At 29.6% G+C, this 19,829-nt stretch overlaps 2 protein-coding genes across 4 annotated transcripts; both read right to left on the bottom strand.

The window, feature by feature from the left end:
- Positions 1 to 669: 669 nt before the first annotated feature.
- Positions 670 to 8,778, bottom strand: LOC137837613 (short-chain dehydrogenase TIC 32, chloroplastic). 3 transcript variants are annotated; one of them, XM_068646665.2, is made up of 8 exons: positions 8,594 to 8,778; positions 6,981 to 7,212; positions 6,325 to 6,404; positions 6,063 to 6,216; positions 2,534 to 2,612; positions 1,544 to 1,637; positions 1,097 to 1,143; positions 670 to 952 (listed from the first exon to the last, which is right to left on the bottom strand). In XM_068646665.2, the coding sequence occupies exons 1-8, from the start codon at positions 8,679 to 8,681 to the stop codon at positions 794 to 796; spliced, it is 933 nt and encodes a 310-aa protein (XP_068502766.2). In that variant the 5' UTR covers positions 8,682 to 8,778; the 3' UTR covers positions 670 to 793. The 3 variants fall into 3 exon arrangements, with proteins under 3 accessions (XP_068502766.2, XP_068502765.2, XP_068502767.2); XM_068646664.2 differs by having other exon boundaries at positions 1,544 to 1,655; positions 8,594 to 8,760; XM_068646666.2 differs by having other exon boundaries at positions 811 to 952; positions 1,097 to 1,128; positions 1,543 to 1,637; positions 8,594 to 8,760.
- A 2,953-nt stretch (positions 8,779 to 11,731) lies between these two features.
- LOC150028077 (farnesyl pyrophosphate synthase 1-like) lies at positions 11,732 to 14,257 on the bottom strand. Its single transcript, XM_090301037.1, has 7 exons — positions 14,193 to 14,257; positions 13,992 to 14,052; positions 12,570 to 12,665; positions 12,361 to 12,409; positions 12,197 to 12,282; positions 12,045 to 12,117; positions 11,732 to 11,901 (listed from the first exon to the last, which is right to left on the bottom strand). Exons 1-7 carry the CDS (start codon positions 14,255 to 14,257, stop codon positions 11,732 to 11,734), a joined length of 600 nt encoding a protein of 199 aa, XP_090157163.1.
- Between the last annotated feature and the right edge of the window lie 5,572 nt (positions 14,258 to 19,829).

The following is a 19,829-nucleotide window of genomic DNA, read 5'->3' on the forward strand; positions in this document are numbered from 1 at the left end:
TTAACTTTCTTCTTAGGCTTAGTTAACACTCCAAACAAATTTTATGTTTTTCTTTTAATTTTTTGGTTTAAGAAAATAATTTAAAGTGAATAATCTGCTTAACCCACCAACTTGTAACATGAGTTAAATTAAATAAAATTTGTTGATGCTGATAATTTTTTTTTTGGTGAAATTCATAGAATGGGGTTTATCTGAGCAGGGGACTCTATAAGGTGAAAAATCATCCCCAAGTAGTTTTTACTATCTAAATGTTTAATGGGAGTTATTTATTTTTTAAATATGAAATATTTTAAAGATACTTAAATAATATTAGAATTAATAATATCAGCTTATTGAGTTAGGTTAATAATGTCAAAGTTGGTCAAACATAATCTTTCATTTAAATTTTTAATGGCTTTGTTCTGATACTTGTGCATGAGGTTCAATACTAAACTACTTTCTTATTATTATCATTATTGATGGCATCTTCATAGTTGTTATTGTGATCATGATCATCTTCTTAATATATGGTTATCTCATCTTTATCACGCTACGTAACAAACATCCTAAAAAACAACTAATTATATCACTCTGACTAGTACTACGTAACTACCTTTATGGTTATCTCATCTTTATCACGTAACAAACATCCTAAAAATAAACTAATGTATATCTACTATGACAAAAATATCTTTCATGAGTTGTTTATGGGATTCTATATTAATTATGTAGGCCCAATACAAATGTCACAACAATAGTTCTTTGAAGTCACAGAGAAACTATATATCTGCATTCACACTGCTTCATGGGTATTCTAATCAATTATTTTCATGCTGAAATCCCAGAGTTTCTTAGCCAAATCAGTGTTTTTTGCCAGTGAGCTTGCCTTAGCCACATTATTATCTGAAAAGTACTCGCCACTAACTCCCTTCACGTGTGGATGCAACGCTACATAGCATGTTGTTGCTGCTCCCTAAAATGAGATTCAAGAAGGAGACAATGGAAGATTACAACCCTAACTTAAATAATGAATTTTCGGATTCTTGAGTGATGAATAAGTAATAAAATTTTCCCTAAGTTTTACGTTATTCAATAGGCCAAAGTGGGTTTGAATTACCTGCTGAATACTTTTCATCGCATAATTGCCAAGCATATTAATTAAATCTGCACGAATCAGACAAAAACATAGCATCATACAACTCAGCAATTGCCATCATTTGCAAGGGGAAATCCCAACCAAGATCATTTTATCAACATATAAGTTGTTGTAGGCTTGTAGCAGTTAATTCCAAAAATTATAAAGGATGCCTCCAAGTGTGAACATGGGAAAATGTTTCAATCTAATTCTTAAAAGTTTGATGCTATTGAGCATGTCCGAATTCAATATTCAAAAGGGCTTAGCTATTCAACATAAACTATGAAGGAGGAACTGGATCTCATTACATTGTGACTTTGCTGTGAAGATTCATGAAAAATACTTTATTTGGTATCCCAAAATTCGGGATCTGCATGATTTCTAGGAAAACCATAAATTCATCTATGAATGGAGCAATGTGGTAATTACCTGTTGGCACAGCGCCACTAATCTCTGGCTTATAAATATTGGTTATAATAGCTCCTGGATGAAGAGAATTTGCTGTAATATCTACCCTATCTTCCTGACCATGATGTAATAACTATAATATTAGATATAACATGGACAATTTATGAGGAAAAATCAGAAATCTTTACTTACAAACAGAAGAGCATGAAAAGAAAGAGAATACAGTGAGCAAAGTAAACAATAAGGTGTTTGGAGCTTATGATTCTTGTTCACAAAAGTGCTTAGTTTGAGCATTTTAAGGAACATGAAAGAAGGAGAAATACTAAAATTTTGGAGAAAAAATGGCCTTTGATTATCAAACCAACATTTCTGGTTATCAATCTTCTATTCCAGAGATAAGTTTAGTTTCAACTGTTAAGTCATAAGCAACATTTCCTTCTCAAATAGAAACATGAAGGCATTATTAGAGCACTGTGCAGAAGACAAATAATACAGCAAAAAAAGTCTGTCAGTTCATGATAAGTTCATAGTAAGATATAAGAACAAAGTTGATGCAATGCACATTTCGTATATGCAAACAACCTAACAATACAAAACCATAAAATTGGAAACCAGAAAGTTATCAGTTCATAGTTTAGCTGCTTCTGCCAGATTGGCCATTGAAACCTTCTAAACTAAAAATAATATAATTTTGTGTTCAGAGTAAACAATAAAAAAAAGATAAGAAAACAGAAAACATATATAGTCGCACAGAAAAGAACATTTTGAATAAAAAATACGAGCTATCAAAACATTTGTGAAAACACAAAAATCAATTAAAAGAACCATATGCAAGTCAAGAATATGTTCCTTAGTAATCAGTCGAAAGTTTAGAGAAATTATTTTTAGAAATAATGCCAAGCCAACTCTTAATGGTCATCAATAACATATATAATCATCTACAAAAATAGCATTATGCTAAAAACAATGCTCCATATTAATCATTTTACAAAACAATAAATGTCAGCGTACTTTAAAACGTCTTGCAAGTTCCTTGGCATGTAAAATGTTAGCAAGCTTTGATTGCCCATAAGCATGCCACAACTGGAAACTGTATACAAAGAAGCAAAATTAATCAAATGTCACTAATATAAAATATTCAAACAACTATAAATAACGATATTTCAAACATAAAAAAATACGATTGTTGATAAATATGTAGATATTGGTTAGCGACGATTATGTCATAAACCGTCGTCAAAGGTGAAAGATTCAGAAACTGAAACAATTAGTCTACAAGTTGTTGTTAAAAAGTTGTCAATGATTGTTCTATTAACTGTCATTAAAGTGTTAGATGTTTTAATACTCTTCCTTTCCATGCAAACCACAAAATTGAACACCTCATCAGCGTTTGCAACCCTGACTGTACCCACCCCTTCCCCCTACGCACATAACGTTGCCTGCCCCTGGACTACTCCACCTGCACGAACATTGTTGTTGGCCCCACCCCCCTCCCCCACATTACTGACCTTTGTCTTGCTTCCCCAACGCAAATTGAGGCCCCCTATTTTAACAATGGAGAAAGATTCAAGAGGTATTCATATCAAGGAAAATTATTTGGAAAGGAAAAAGACTTGGTTTCGTACGGTTCTTTAATGTAAGGGATGCAATAGTGCTAGAAAAAAGGTTGGATAACATTTGGAATAGGAAACATAAAGCTACATGTAAGCATACCAAGAAATAAAAGGTAGGAGGAAAATGGTAGAACTTAAATCACAAAGATGAAGAAGATATCAAGAAGGGGAGGGAGAAACAAAGAAGTATGGAGGAGAAAGGAATGATAACTTACTTAGCGCAAGTTGTAAAAAAAATTCAAAAAGAGAAAGTCAGTGGAGAAAGGTGGATGGGAATGTAGATAAAAGTACAAGAAGAAACACAAGAATGAATGAGGGAAAACTACGTGGATATAATGCATATCAGTGCGCATCTAGTACAGATAAAAGATAACATAATTCTAGGAGGGTAAGATATCTCGAGGACAATCAAGTTTTATTAAGAATTAGGTCTTATTAACAAGGAATAAGACATGAAAATAAGAAATATAATTGACGAGAATCTATAATAGTTCTCAACAATGTTTGAATAAGTTGTTCACTGGTCAAAGGAGAAAACGATAGGAAACAAAATTGTGTGGGTAAGATGGAAGGGTCTATCATTGTCATCATGGAATGATGATTATTTTAGTAAACTAGTAGCGGCACTAATAATAACTTATGAAGGTACCAAATCGTGGGAGTTACTAGAATTTGCAAGAATACAAATTTGTTTATTGATCAGAAGCGAGGCCAATAGAAAAATGAACATTAAAATCAATAGGAGAATTTTGCACAAAACAATAGAGGAAGAAATATCAATAAAAGGAGATTAGAAAATGCAAGTGTGGTGAATGGAGGAGAAATTTCAAGGACGAAAAATCATTGATGGGAGTACCAAAGTTGGATTCGTGAAATAGGAAATGCTCATATTACAATGCCTACAAGCCACAAGATCATGTTGCTACAATTGAAGGAACAATTGATTTACCGGAGAACAAAACAAAGCAGACAAGAAAGTTTTAACCCATTAATGAAAAGGAATGTTTAAGGAGAATATTAAGTGGAATGTAGGCGGGGAAGAAAAGAAAAAGTTTTTGGAGGACAAATGGATGGGACAAGAGCCACTTACACATAGATTTCGAAGAATGTACTGAAATTCATTATTAAAAAAGAAAACGTTGAATGAAATTGAGTATTGGAGAAATAATAAGTGGGAATGATGTCTTGAGTGGAGAAGAGATTGATTTGAGTAGTAAAAAATATAGGTTAAACATTAGGATTTAGGTTAATACATCAACGCAAGAGTTAACAGGAAAAACTTTGAACAAAGAGAGAGGAATATAGGTGGGTATGAAAGGATAACGAAATTTCAATTTACACAACCAAGTCTGGTTATAGAAAATTGTAGAATACAATAGGTGAAAAAGATGAACAACTGTTTAAGGAATTCTAGAATATAAAAGTTTTGCCAACAACACAAGCTTTTACATGGAGGGTATTTTTAAATAGAATCTCTACCAAAGACAATTTAATTAAAAGGAGTATCCCACTACCCAATGGAGCATGTGAAATGTGTGGATTTTGGACAAAAATATAAATCATATACCTTTCACATGAAAAATAGTCAACCAAGTGTGGAACAAATGCTATAATTAAGTAGGAAATAGCACGATCGTACATCACTAAAGTAAAAAAATCACTTCCAAAGCTTCAATGAAGTGTAGTTTAATAAATTAGGAAACTTAATTTGTAACAAGGTATGAATAATAATTGTCTAGACTATGTAGAAACAAAGAAATTATATTATTTATCAAAATGGGAATGTAGGTGCAGAAGTTTTCACCATTGCCCAAAAGAAAGTGTGGGTATGAATTAGAAACAAGTATTTCAATGTGATTTGTTCATATTAAATGTCATTACTTCATATTTAGATTGATAATTTAATCTAGTATCTTGGATAAATTTAATGACAAGATAATAGTAGCATATACGAATCAGGAATAAACATATCTTTCAAGGTGGAGTCATCGACCTTTTGGAAGTGTTCACTTTGGTACAATTAAAGACTTGATCTTGGATAACATTCTGTTCATTTTACCTACTCTGAGTGGTGCATTGATCCTGTTACTTGTATGTTTTCAATTAAGTGAGCTTTTGTAAGGTTTACTTCTTCGATTGTTGTTTGTTGTTCTAAGTTTAAGAGGGTTAGGTTGTTTAGAAGGGATGTGAAGACTTATTGTGATTTGTATAAGGGTTGGGTCATTCCTAAAATGGTTCATATTTATTTATTTTTTCTTGCTGATAAAAAAAAAAAACAGCATATACAAATGGAAAAACACCTACATTTTTTGGTGTTATACAAACCAAAGATCATACGTGTGAATGAAAGTGGAAATGTCAAGCTATATTAATTCAGGTAGGAATCCAAACAACATAAACAACAACCAACAAGGGTTATTATAATAATGAGGAAAGCTAAAGGAAGACAACAAGAATAACAAAGGATTGATAAAGATTTACATATATAATTTTCAAATTGAAAATTCAGGATGAAGAAGAATCAGGGATAAATTATGTGAAGGAGTTATACATGAATAAAAGTTCAACAACAAAGGTATCCAGACATATGCAAGACAGACTAAGACTATGATGAGGAACCTGAAAAATATAATGATGTGTAAAATAACACTGTTTAAAGGTGGAATTTAGTGTATTGTTAGATAGATTGAAACTGTTACATATAGCTAAGTTAACCCAATTGTTATGAATTGTATCAAAAGTAGATTAGGAATGAAATATAAATATATCTTCTTATATTTGTAAATATGAATTCTAAAAGGCCCAATTATCCCATTTTTGAATATATTTTTCTTACTCATAAAAAAAGTTTAACAAATATTATAGATGAATTCCAATGGTAATAAAATTTAATCTCTGAAGTAATATTTCTTCAGGGTAAATCTTACCTTGATTCATCATTAATTTTATCAAAACGAATTCCTTCAGGATATGTATATTGGTGACCATTAGAGGAGACATTTACAATTCTTCCTTGTCTCTTGCTTACACTTGCAGTTTTCTTCATAGTATCCAATAAAAGATGTGTTAAAAGAAAATGACCTGTGGAAAAAGAATCAAGGTCCTCTTTTAGTTTGAATATAATGGTGATGTAGTGTCTAAAAATATTTCACAGTGATATGAAGTATCAGACATTTCTTTTGTACGTACCCAAGTGATTTGTGGCAAATTGTAGTTCGATGTTGTCTTTGGACAGCGAGAAAGGGGTTGCAGTTATCCCTGCGTTGTTTCTAGAAATACAACAAGAACACTCTTTGAATGATCAAATCATAATTAAGGTATAAATTTCAATCAATAATAATAAATAGATGGGTTAAATATGTTTTTATGTGCATATATTATAATGCGAAATTGATTTTGTCTCTAGTCTAAACTTTAGACATCTTGAATACTTATACTAAGAAAATTAATGGAATGAGTCATAATCAATGTTTCTTTAGTGACAAATGAACTTTCAGTATGAAATGTATATAATAATATACGTCAACGATCAGTTAGGATGAAATGTTTTAAGATCTTAATCCACACTGAAAATTTGTTTGTCACAAAAAAAACTAGTAAGAAATCATTGTAATAGATTTTGGACTATGGAGACAATTTCACGTCAAAGCACTTGGATGAAAAACATATTTTATCCTAAATAGATTTTGTATCAAAATTTTCATAATCATAACCAATTATGCAATTATAATAACTAATATTTTCATTTAAAAAAAATGTTAATTATATATAAAAACTGGTTAGAACCATTGTTAAAAAGAACATATATGTTGAAACATTAACTATGTACCATGTAGTTTTCTTACATCAAGATGTTCAACGGAAAACCAGATGAAGTGAACTCTGATGCAAATTTTCTAACAGATGCCATTGAACTAAGATCTAACTCCTTGACATCAACTTTGGCTGTGTGAATCTCTTTGAGTATTGCCTCTTTGACAGCTTTTGCAGCAACCACATTTCTCACTGCCATAATCACGTGGACACCACGCAAAGCAAGAACTCTTGCAGTCTCAATGCCAATACCATGTGTTGTTCCTGTTATATATGTCCACCAACATAAATATGCAATTAATATTTATGTAGCAGTAGCACATACCATATTTAAATATACAAATTTTCCAGAATTACTGTATCCACATTTTTTACTATAATAAAAACAGTTATTATTATTAAAAAAATATTTTTTATACTATAGAAGTGTAAGAAAATTGTGTACATAAACAGTTTAATATTTTTTTAAGGACTTTAAGGTTAACACTTCTAATGTGTAAATTAGACTATGGATTCTAGATGAGTTATCAAACTTATTTTCGTTTACTACAATCCATAAGGAAAAAAACCTAAACAAAAAACTAAAATATGTCTGTTAAAAAAAAATCAAACAAAATTAAAAATAAAAATAAAAATAGACTTGTCGCCAATAAAACTCGAGAAAAAAAAAAGATACGCAGAAGCAAATGATGAATAAAATATATTTAATATATCACTACATGTATAATTTTAAAAAAATTACGTCCTTTAAATAAAAATGTTAATTGGACCCTTGATTTGAAAATGATCAAGGATTTTTTTTAATTTAAGAATTTTATTAAAATTTATCAAAAACTTCAGACCTTACTGATATATTAAACTTAATAAAAAGAAAGGCTAACTTAAAAAATAAACTTAAAAAAACTCCAGTTTAGATGTTTGGGCTCGTTTTATGGTATTATTTTATCTTCTCAAATTAGAATTGCATTTCCACAATTTTAGGACGGACTAACTTAATAATAATTATAATAATAATAATAGTAAAATAATAAAATTATTATCTTAAATTAACTTTAGATTTTCATATAATTCTAGTCTCTATAAAAATTTAATTAATCATTAGTTTTTTTTTAAATGAAGCAATTTACTAATGTATATTCAATTTGTTAAAGAAAATTTAGTATACCTGAGTCAGTTATTACAAATATAAGTTGCTTACATGCAGAAAATGTTAAAAATTAATACCTGAGTTTCCTGATACTATTATATATACTGTTTCAGGTTTAAGAATGAGATGATATATTAAGTATGAGTTAAAACTGTTTAACTTTGAAAAATGAAACTTGTATGGGATTAAATTTGCATGACAATACATAGACTTAAGCTAATGAGTCATATGAAGCTATATATATATATATATATATATATATATATATATATATAATTGGAGGTATATGATATTAAGACCAAAACTGGGTTTGTGCAGTGTGCATATATAGTATGATATGGTGATGAGGAAAAGGATAAGCATGTATGGTTGTGTGGACCAAATCCTTGGACCCAAAAAAGCAATGATATTTGGCAAAGAAAGTGGTGAAAAGAGAGAATGCATATACATAAGAGTGTGTTGGAAATGGAAAAACATAGTAATAGTGATATATGTGACCTGTGACAATTGCAGTGAGGCCATCCCCATGAATCCCTTGAGTAACTTCTTCTGCAGTGGAAGATGATGAAAACCCAGAAGGACACATATCAGTAACTCACTCTATCTTTCTCTTTTTCTCTCTGTGTGTGGTATGAAGGTTGGTGGGTGGGAACTTTGTTTTCTACTTAAATGAGTTAGTTGCCGTTTTATTGATTCCAACAATTCCAATTTATTCCAACCCACCTCATTCTCCAAGTCACAGTTTTGTCTCCTTGTTGGAGTTATCAAGGAATGTTGCTCTTGTTCTAATTCTTTAAAGTGTAAGTTTAGGTGAGAAAATTTTAATGGTTTTAGATTTGTAATTTAGCTTACTTCTACTTTTTAATTCAGCCTCAAATCCTTGATTTTAGAGTATATCCCATCAAAGAGGCTTACTTTAACACTTGGGTCTTGTAAACAAGTTTTAGTGGAACATGCTACTCTAAGATGATAAGATATCAAATTAAGACAAAAATGAAAAATATTTTTTTAATATCAACATGTTTTTATAACACCAACACTAAAGTAATATTTCATTATAATATCGTGATTAAGTTTCTAGATTTTAAAATATGGTTGCAAGAAATAAAAATTTATATATTTACTAAAAAATATTATTAAACAAAAACCAGTTTTAGAAACTAATATTATTTTAAAGACTAATTTTTTTAGTATCTTGATTAATTTTATTATTGATAAATAGTTTTTAAATTAATATCTAATTAACTATTAATTATTTAAATTTTAAAGTTTGTAATTAAAACATTGTTAACTAATTAGATATCAATATAAATATTATTTATCAATAATAAAAATTAATTTAGATACTAATAATTTGTTAATCTTTAAAATAATATTTAATTTAATTAATATAGTAATTAATTATTTTTTCTAACAAATTTCTGTCTAATAAATCGATGTATCATAATCAAATTCACTCAAACGAAGATAAGAACTAACAAAAATTTCTTATAGTTATGTACATTTTTTTTGTCTCTCCAATTTTAGTTATGAAAAAATAATTTAGTTATGATATTGTTTATTTTATTCCTTTTCCTTTTTCCGTAATACATGTTTAAATAAATTAGAAATAAATAAGGAGTAAAGATATATAATTGATAACAAAGGTAATTAAAGTTATCTTAAAAACAAAAACTCCAACATTTTACATTAAGTAAAAGCTAGAAATATTAAAAGTTATAAATTATGAACAAAATCTTTTAAAGAAAGAATCAAATCATACATTTTAACTGATGATGAAAAATAATTAAAAATAGTGTTATAGAAATTTGAAAATCTGTTTTGAACATCTGTCTTCATGGCTGTGTTTGGATTAGATTTAGGTAATATGTTTGTCTTCTTTTTACATGTGTAGCTGTGCCATGGCCGGCTGATCTGTTCTTTTTCTTTTTGTTTCACATTAGTTAAATAGTTTTCATTAATTAAACTAATCTTTGGAATTGTCAATCGAAGGACCATTTAGTGACACATGCAGAAAAAAAAGGACCATTTAATTAAATTGGAATTGTCAAAGAAAAAAGTGTTTTTAAAAACTAATTTTTTTATTTTTAAAATGATAAAATTAGTTATTAACTTAATTAGATACTAATTTAAAAATTAATAGTCTTAAGTGGTTCACTACAAGAAAATCATGAAATAGAAACCAATTTCTAGAAACCAAAATAATTAGTTGCAATAGTAACTAAATTAGAAACCATTTTAGAAACTAAAAAGAAATTTGGTTTCTAAATTAGTTTCTATTATTTTCTATTATTGTTAAATAGTTTCTAAATTGGTATCTAATTAGCAACCAAGGTTTTAGAGACTAAATTTAGAAACTAAATAATTGGTATCTAAAACCTTAGTTGCTAATTAGATACCAATTTAGAAACTATTTAACAATAATAGAAAATAATATAAACTAATTTAGAAACCAATTTTTTTGTTAGTTTCTAAAATGGTCTCTATTTTAGTTTCTATTGTAACTAATTATTTTGGTCTCTAAAAATTAGTTTCTATTTCATGATTTTCTTGTAGTGGTTAAAATCATGCCCGCTAATTTTATATACCAATTTAGATTTTAATTTAGAAACCAATTTAGTTATCATTAAATAAAAACCAATTTAGTGAACAAATATAAAAACTAATTTAGTAACCAATTATATAGAAACTAAATTAACAATCAATTTTATTGAAATCAATTTAACTACCAAAATATATAGAAACTTATTTAGTGACCAAATATATAAATACCAAAAAATGTCACTATATTGATCTCTAAATAATATAATTTATTATAAAATATTATTTTATTTTTCATTATTATTATTTTATTAATTTTTATCAAGTGTAAAAACCAATTCATTGAAATATTTTAAGACCTCTTGCTACGTCTAAAACTAGTTTCAATATAAGTATGTACATGAAGGAAATTTGATCATTAAAAAGAACAATCGCACTACCACTATAATTTGGACATATTTCTGTTTTTATTTGAATACCCAACAAGGCGCTTGAAAACTTATAATTCAAACTGACCAACCTCGTAAAAAGACAAGAGAACTTGCAAACATTATTGCTATTGACCAAAGTTCCCAATAGTCGTTATTCAAATGTTGCATGAACATTTCTCGAAGTAGCAATAAGAGCTCTTATGTTCTCTTGTGTGTCAAAGAACCCTATCTCTTGAAGTTGTGAAAGTTGGGAGACATACAATTGCTTTGGTGGCTCATTTGATCTATTTGGAACAGCTAGGCATACATACAGTAGTAAAAAACTTTATTCCATGAAAAGCCCATGCTCAATGGTGTACCATGTGAACTTTTGATGCTAACTATAACAATAATCATCTACCTGTCAAAAAATATAAAATAAAATTTATTAGCAAGATTGAAATTTAAAAATATATATAGAATAGTGTAACAAAATTACCTTGATAAGGATTAAGTGGTTGATTGGGTGACTGTGTTTCATCCTCATCTTGAGTTTCCTCAAAACTTGGTGGCATGGATTGACGATTAATGTTATCCATCCATTGTGGAATCCTTGCATTGTTTTTCTCAAAAAGTTGCACAATATTTAAAATTTTGATTTGAAACTCGTCTCTTTCTTTCTTAACTACTTCCATATCTTTTTTAAGTTCATCAAACTTTTGACTTTGTATTCACCCATTTGAGGAGGAATTCGATGAAACAAAAAGGACTTCAATACAACTTGAACTACTTTGCTAGGATGAGCTTCAATGGTCCTCAAATGCACCTTTGAGAGTAAATAATCCAAGTAAAATCAACATCAATCATGATTTGCACTGGTATTTGGAACTAAATTTCTATGACCTTATCGTTTGGCTAATAGTCTTTATGCATCATGCATTTTAAGGGTAGCGTTTTCCAATAAATTATTAATGAGCTAGATATAGATGAAGTTCAAACCTGAAGATTAAGCTCGTTATACAAGGCCTTTACTTTAGCAACATTTTCTGGATCTGCATTCCCATAGTTGTCCTGCAAACCGCAAAAAATTAGTCATTTAGTGTAGTCTAATCATAAGAAAAATACTGGATATATTAAGATGATCACTTACATATAGAACTTTCTTTTGTTGTTCATTGCTAATTTCCAAAGCTTTCGCAACTAACCAAGAGTATCTAAAATCTTCAACATTTGTACCTATTTGGCCCCATAGATAACTAGAATGAGACTAAAGAGAAGTTGATGTTTCCAGTATCCATTAATTGTCCAGGATGCTCACCTTTCCAATTGTTTCAGGATCCCCAAAGCAATCCAAGTAATCATCCTAAAATTAGAGGGGAAAAGGCAAGGGAAAAGATAGGTTAAAGTACAACTTTTATAAAATATGTTAAGCTGATAATGAAAGTATATGGTTGACTCACACATCATTCTAGAGTCTAAATGGCCTTAAAAGAAGAGGTCAAATATACCAGCAAAGATATTACCTGTACTTGAAAGTATGTTCCCATCTCAAAAAGAATGTTCTTTACATCAACATGGTTATCTGGATTCTCACCCACCATGAGCAATGCACATGCAACCTGAGTAAAAAGCATATATATACATAGATAAATAACAGATCGTATATTCGAGTGGCGTACATAACTGATGGAAATTAATCAAATAGATAATAGAAAGACAACTTCTTTTAAGTGTCACTCATTAAAAACATATCAAACTTTATATTTGGTTGTATGATAGCCATAGAACCATTTTAAATTAATCAAATAGATAATAAAAAAAACTTCATTTAACTAATAACTCTTTAGAAACATATGCATCTGAATAATATCATACACTACAAAAAAAATCTGTATTATCTATGGATTTTTACCCACGGATCTGAATCCGTAGGTAACTTACCTACGGATATTACCTACGAACAACATTACCTACGGACCCACAAATTCTGAATTTGTAGGTAAATTCAGCATTACCTACCAACTATTATCCACGGATCTTATTACCTACCAACTTTTACCTACGAATCTCTATTACCTACCAACAATTACTCACGAATCTTATTACCTACCAACTTTTACCTATGGATCTCTATTACCTACCAACTATTACCCACGAATCTCTATTACCTACGAACTATCACCCACGAATCTCTATTACCTACCACCTATTATCATAATAATTATATACATAATATTAAAAATATTAATATAATATGAAGAATTATAAAATCATAAATCATAATATTAATAATATTTAATAATATTAATAATATTTACTAATATTAGTAATATTTAATTCTATTGATAATATTTAATAATACTGATAATATTTAATAATATTACTAATATTTAATAATATTAATAATATTAATAATATTTAATAATATTAATAATATTTAATAATATTGATAATATTAATAATATTTAATAATATTGATAATATTAATAATATTTAATAATATTGATAATATTAATAATATTTAATAATATTGATAATATTAATAATATTTAATAATATTGATAATATTAATAATATTTAATAATATTAATAATATTTAACAATATTAATAATAATAATGATATTAAATATATGAATAATGTTATTAATTTTTATTTTATTAATTATATTAATATTGATAATTATACTCATAAGTATAATAATAATCATAACAATAAAACTTGACTGGTTTAATGATTTAAACTTCTATAGACATTTTCTTAAGGAACTTGACTTCGAGTTCCATCTTTAAATAAATAATAATTGAAAATAAAAAAAAAAATCAAATAATAATTAAAATTTTAAAAATAAAATATATTACTGATAGTTATTTGGCATTAGTATTTCTAGGAAACGGACAAGAAGGAAACCAAAAATTGCGAGGTTATAAAAAAAAAAGGGATAACAATACTTAGTGGGAGGTAAAACGAGTAATAAGCTGTCTTGTACTGAATAATACGCCGATGCCTGCAGAAAATGATATCCATATGTTATCATTAGTATTGATTTCTCAAGACAGAAAAGAATAATGGACAAGCAACTGAAGAGAAAATACATAGATTACATTGAAACATAGCACATTGCTAGCTAGCAATAAGAGAAGGAACCAGTAACAAGCAAATTTCACATCATATTCTTCACCATGCGCCAAAAAAGAACTGGCTTTATTCATTTTGGAAATTTCAAGCAATGCTCACAAAATTTTGCTGAAGGATAGCAAGCAAAGTAGCAGACCTAAAGATAGCCACGTCTATATCTAATGGGCATGTGCAGAGACAAATAGGGAAAGCAAGCAGTTATCTCTCTTCTGGCGTTAGCTTCCCGTCGTTTTACAGAAAATACTTAATTACTTTAAGATTAAGTGTGAGAAAAATCCACCACCAAACCCTGTGCATAAGAAATATCTCCCATTTGCGCACATTCCTTCTTTCTTGGCTTTATATATAGCCAACAAAATTCAATGCCTCTCCCTCACGATCATTTATAATTCTATAAAGACCCATTAACGCTTTTGTTGGATTGGAACAGAGAGAGATCAAAGAAACAGAAAAAGCAGAAAAAAGAAAAAGCAAATCTAAAATCTTAAAGTTAACAAAGACAAACCCATGCATGTTAAACCCTGGGTCTTGTATTTGGAGACTCTTGTATTTTATAAGTGATTTGAGTTTTGTCACGTAAGGTTTGGTGATCCTTAGCTGGTGCAAGAATACTTGTTTTTGTTTTTTTATAAGAATTAGGTATTTTTGAAGTATCTCATTTTATTTTATTTATTTTTTGTTGATAAAAAAAAATGTTAAACTCCTGGATGACCACCATTTTTTACCTAATACCATTAAAATATTACTCTGCATAACTACAACCTAATTTGAAATGGAACAATGATACTTTGACACCCCTTACTCTAAATTACACCTCTTTGACAAAAATACTCTTTCACATCTCATAACCTTTATAATGTGTTTTTATCAGCAAAAAATAAAATTTAATTAAAGAGGATACAAAAGGGGTATCCCAACCCTTTTATACCAACAAACTGAAGATATACATATTCTATCTTCAAAAACAAGCTACTTCTACAACAAGGTGACCCTGCTGTACTGTGTGTCCTGCCATTACAATGCTGCTTTAGGATTAACCATCTGTGCTTTTGGACAGCAGCTCCTCCGTGATATGGCTCCACCAATTTGTCAGCACCATTCACATTTGATTCTCTATCATTCAGAACCACATCATCATGACCATTTGTTCTTCATTCCATAACAGCACCCTCCAAAAATGTAACAGACACAAGCTCCTTCAGCCAATCACTCATTCATAAGCACGTCCCTGGTCCTTCCTCCCTCGTGATGATAGCCAGTGGGCATAGATACCAGCAACTCCCACTACTACACCGTACCTGAGAAGCTTTGGAATAAATACCTGAGAAGCTTTATAATGTGGAAGATGTAATTTGGAGTAATGCAAAAAGTGGGTATCAAATAATATTTTTCTTTTTGAATGTGATAAATAAATGTTGGACCCCTTTTCTCTTCAAATTCTTAGATGTACTAATCGTATATAGTTGTTATAAATCATAACTTTTTTAATTCCATTCATAATTTTTCTCTTGAAATTATTAGTTTTGGCAAATACAATTCTATGTTTCAAGGTTGATGATATTAGAAACAACACAACTCACTATTTCAAAATCAACAATTTGAATGCATTTTAGTTGCAGTTGTGAGCCATCAGTAACAGTGAAAATGTTTCTATAAGTGATAACATGCTGAAAAACTTCAATTGTAGTTCCCTAATAGTTAAATGATGACTATCCATAAGCTGGTTCAGGAAGGAAGTCTTTCTCTTGCATCTCTCCATAATATCTATATGCTTCTTCTAGTTTTCCACTTAGAAACTACCCATGAATCAGTACTATATATGAACTACGATCGTGGCTAATTCCATCTTCCCTCATAAATTGCATCCCATATCTTAAATACATCATCAAGCTGGCACCAGCGGAAAAACTTTCTTATCAACATTATATAAGTCTCATTGGTTGGGTAGGATATAGGAAAAACATAACTAATATCTACGAAAAGTATTAATTCAGTGGTCAAAAAGAAATCCACGCAATTGACAATGTCTTACCATAACTTAACTTTTAAATATTTACATTATAATAACTCATTAAAACTTAAACTACTAAATGTCGTATCAATTTGTATCTTCAATCAAATCTGATCTCTCCTTAAAAAATAAAAAATATATTAGTTCTGCTTAAGAACTAACTCTCCATCAAAAGTATTTTTTTTGGAGAATACAACATGATAAAATAATTTAGGGCTTTAGGATGGAAAGATATACACTAAGTAACGTTTTGCGGAGCTTCGATGAGCAAGCACAAAAATTAAAGACAAAGAGCGAGAATGGAGCACGAATTGAAACTTACGATAATAAGCTTGAAGAAGTTGGCCTCCTTCGCAGAGAAGTGCTATTGTCGCAATGTGTTGTCGTCACAGGGTGCTTACTGTCGCAAGATGAGTTGTCATCGCAAGGTGCGGTTCCTAGTTGCAGAGTGTGTTGTTGCTGAGAGTGAGAGATCAGCAGAAAAGGTTAAAGAGAAAGATAAACTTTGAAATTCAAACCCTACAAACTATTTGCTCGGATTTTAAAAAATAAATAAATAATTTTTTTTGAAAAGTATGCATATTTATTTAAATTAATTAAATTTTTAATTTAAATAATATTTTGAATTAATTATTAATTCAGTTTTATGTTTAAATAAAATTAAAAGATTAAAATACTATTTTAAATATAATTTTTAAATTAGTATTAAATATTTTAATATTATACTAAAAATAATAAATTAGTAAATTTATTCATATTAATTTAAAATACTTTATAAATTAAAATTAATAATTAATTTTATAAAATTTAATTACTCTAAAATTAGTATCTAAATTCAAATAATAATAGTGACTAAAAATTTAAGTATATAATTATATGATGATTAGAAACTAAAAAATTAGTTTCTAATTTTATTATTTTTAGAGACCAAAAATTAGTCTCTAAAATAGATTAAAAATGATTTAAAAATGGTTTTCAATTACATCTTAACAAGATACTAAAAAAATTTTCCTAAAATTTATTTATTTTTATTATTATTATTAACTAAAAAAATATAGTATCTAATTATATTATAATTTCTATTAATAATAGATACCATTTTAGTATCCAATAATTTTTAGTTTATAAAATGGTATCTAAATTAGTTACTATAGAAACTATTTTTTATTTTTTTTTCTAAATTAGTTACCATTCAATCATTTTCTTGTAATGTATAGGGATGAAAAACAAATAAAAGCTATAAATAGTACAAAATGAATCTCATTTATTTAGGAGATTACTATACTTTATTTTTAATTATAATAAAAAATTATTATTTTGAGATTTTTGTATTAAGTTTTATTTTTTTACTATTTTAAATTTGGAGTATTGTATTATTACATGTATTAAGTTTACTATTACTTTATCTAAAAATAGTTTAGTATTATTTTTGTTTTATATTATGTGTAACATGGAGTATTAGGAAGTCGTTTTCCACCAACTTCTAAATTGGTCTTATGTTTAATTGATATGAAATATTCAACACACTCATCATGTCTAGAAACCATGGGTTCATGCTAAGGACGTCAAGTAAAAGTTCAATAGCGGGTGACATGATAGATCTAACAAACTCGATCTAAAGGATAGACTCTAAATTTGATATCATATTAAGTGAAATTTAAGTCTATCTTAACCTCACAATCAATTTAGTAAGGTGGGGTATGCTCTCACTTATATACTATAAATTGATCTTATGCCTAGTCGATGTGGAATCTCCAACAATTAAATAGAACAATTTGTTGCTTCTCAATGAACTAAATCAAGTGGCTACATGAAGGATAATGAAAAAAAAATCACACTAAAGAATTAATAAAATTAAATGGAGAACTTTAGGGGTGCTTCAACCCTTGTACAAAAAAGGTTCCTAAGATAACTTACTCTCCAAACCAATAATCCAAAATTGGGTAACCAAGCCAAAAATCGAGCAACTTCCAATCATAGATAAAAAAAAGAGCCTATGTTTGTTGTCAGGTCTCTTATGCATATGTTTATATGCCTGCAAAAACACACCCATCTCCCAACCAAGAGGGAAGATAAGCCCAATCATAAACGTGAATACATACATAAAGAAACATCTGTTAAAAAGCATAGATGTGGTAGATAGGTTAGATGCTCACAAGCAGAGGAATGCAACAATCAAAAGAAGGCCTAAATCAGTACTAATACAATAGCATACAATTTTGGGCATAACAGAAAAACTTCAAATCACAACACTTCTTGGCATATACCCCTGTTGCAGTCTCAATACCCTCTTAAATATGCCTATCAACCTACCACATTGAAAAACTCATTGTATTCCATAACCAAAGTCACCTCAACCCCACGGTTTACTACTAAGGGTTTGAAACTACCTTCTTTTACACCCTGCATACATACCTATACAAGGCCTAACCAAGATAAGAAAGCAATGTCAGCATCGTTACCACAAAGTGAACTGTTTAGGGTTTAGGGTTTAGGGCTAGCCCATGAGGAAGTGGGTGTAAGGGGTATTATGCATGAGTGTGAGAAGCCAATATGTGATGCGCATATTAGAAACCAAATTGAAGACTTGGTGTTGCGGGAGCTAGAAGAAGGAAGCAAGGTTGTAAAGAGGCAGGGGGAAACCGGAGATGAGGTCGTGACAAGGGAAGCATAACCAAGTCTCCACCATGCAGACGTAAGAAGAAAGGGTTGTGGGAATTGGGTGAGCCAAGCACCCACCCTAGGCGCTCGGTGAGAATAAGTGCAAGGATATCTCGGGTACGGAATTCTCCCTCTTGCACCGCCAAAACACTTACAACAACAATTTCTGATGGGGATATATATAACTGTAATGCTTGTTTTTTAGAATCGGAAGCTTTGGAGGAACCAATTTTGTTGTGGGAGGTAGGTAAACATATGGGTATAGCGTGTAGAGGGGTTGAAGCAGAGGTGCTTAAGGAATATCAGAGCATGGAAGCGAGAGACGCGAAGTGTATGCAAAGGTTTGAGGAGGGCAATAAATCTGGGTTTTTATGCTAATAATCAATCTGAATATAAGAGGTCTGGGGGGAGGTACCAAAGCCAGATATTTAAGACATATCATTGCGAGTGAGGGAGCAGAAATTGTCTGCATACAAGAAACAAAGACCACGGTTTTTTCAGATGCGAGATGCTTTGCCTTTTGGGGGGACAATAATATTGGGTGGTTACACAATAAAGGGGAAATGGAGGAGGTAGTCTATTGACCATGTGGAAGAAAGAAGTGTTTGATTATGAAAGTCATGTTATGGGGAAGTGATTCATTGCTATTTTCGGGCATCACTTAAGACTTTATCTTAGATGTGTTATAGTGAATGTCTACGTTGCTTGCGCCTTGAGAGAAAAGGACAGGCTTTGGAAGGAGTTGACTAATATTAAACCGGCATCACATGATTTGATCCGGTGCTTATGTGGGGATTTTAATGTCGTAAGAACTAGAAGTGAGAGGAAAGGTGTTAGCAGTAGAGATGATCACTTTAGGGAGATCGTCGGGTTCAACAGCTTCATTGAAACAAACTTGTTACTGAATTTGGCTTTAGTAGGGAAAAAATATACGTGGTTTAAGGCAAATGGTTCAGCAAAGAGCAGATTGGACA

This window comes from Phaseolus vulgaris, chromosome 4 (genome assembly GCF_051622355.1).
Source record: "Phaseolus vulgaris cultivar YP4 chromosome 4, ASM5162235v1, whole genome shotgun sequence".
Taxonomy (NCBI): domain Eukaryota; kingdom Viridiplantae; phylum Streptophyta; class Magnoliopsida; order Fabales; family Fabaceae; genus Phaseolus; species Phaseolus vulgaris.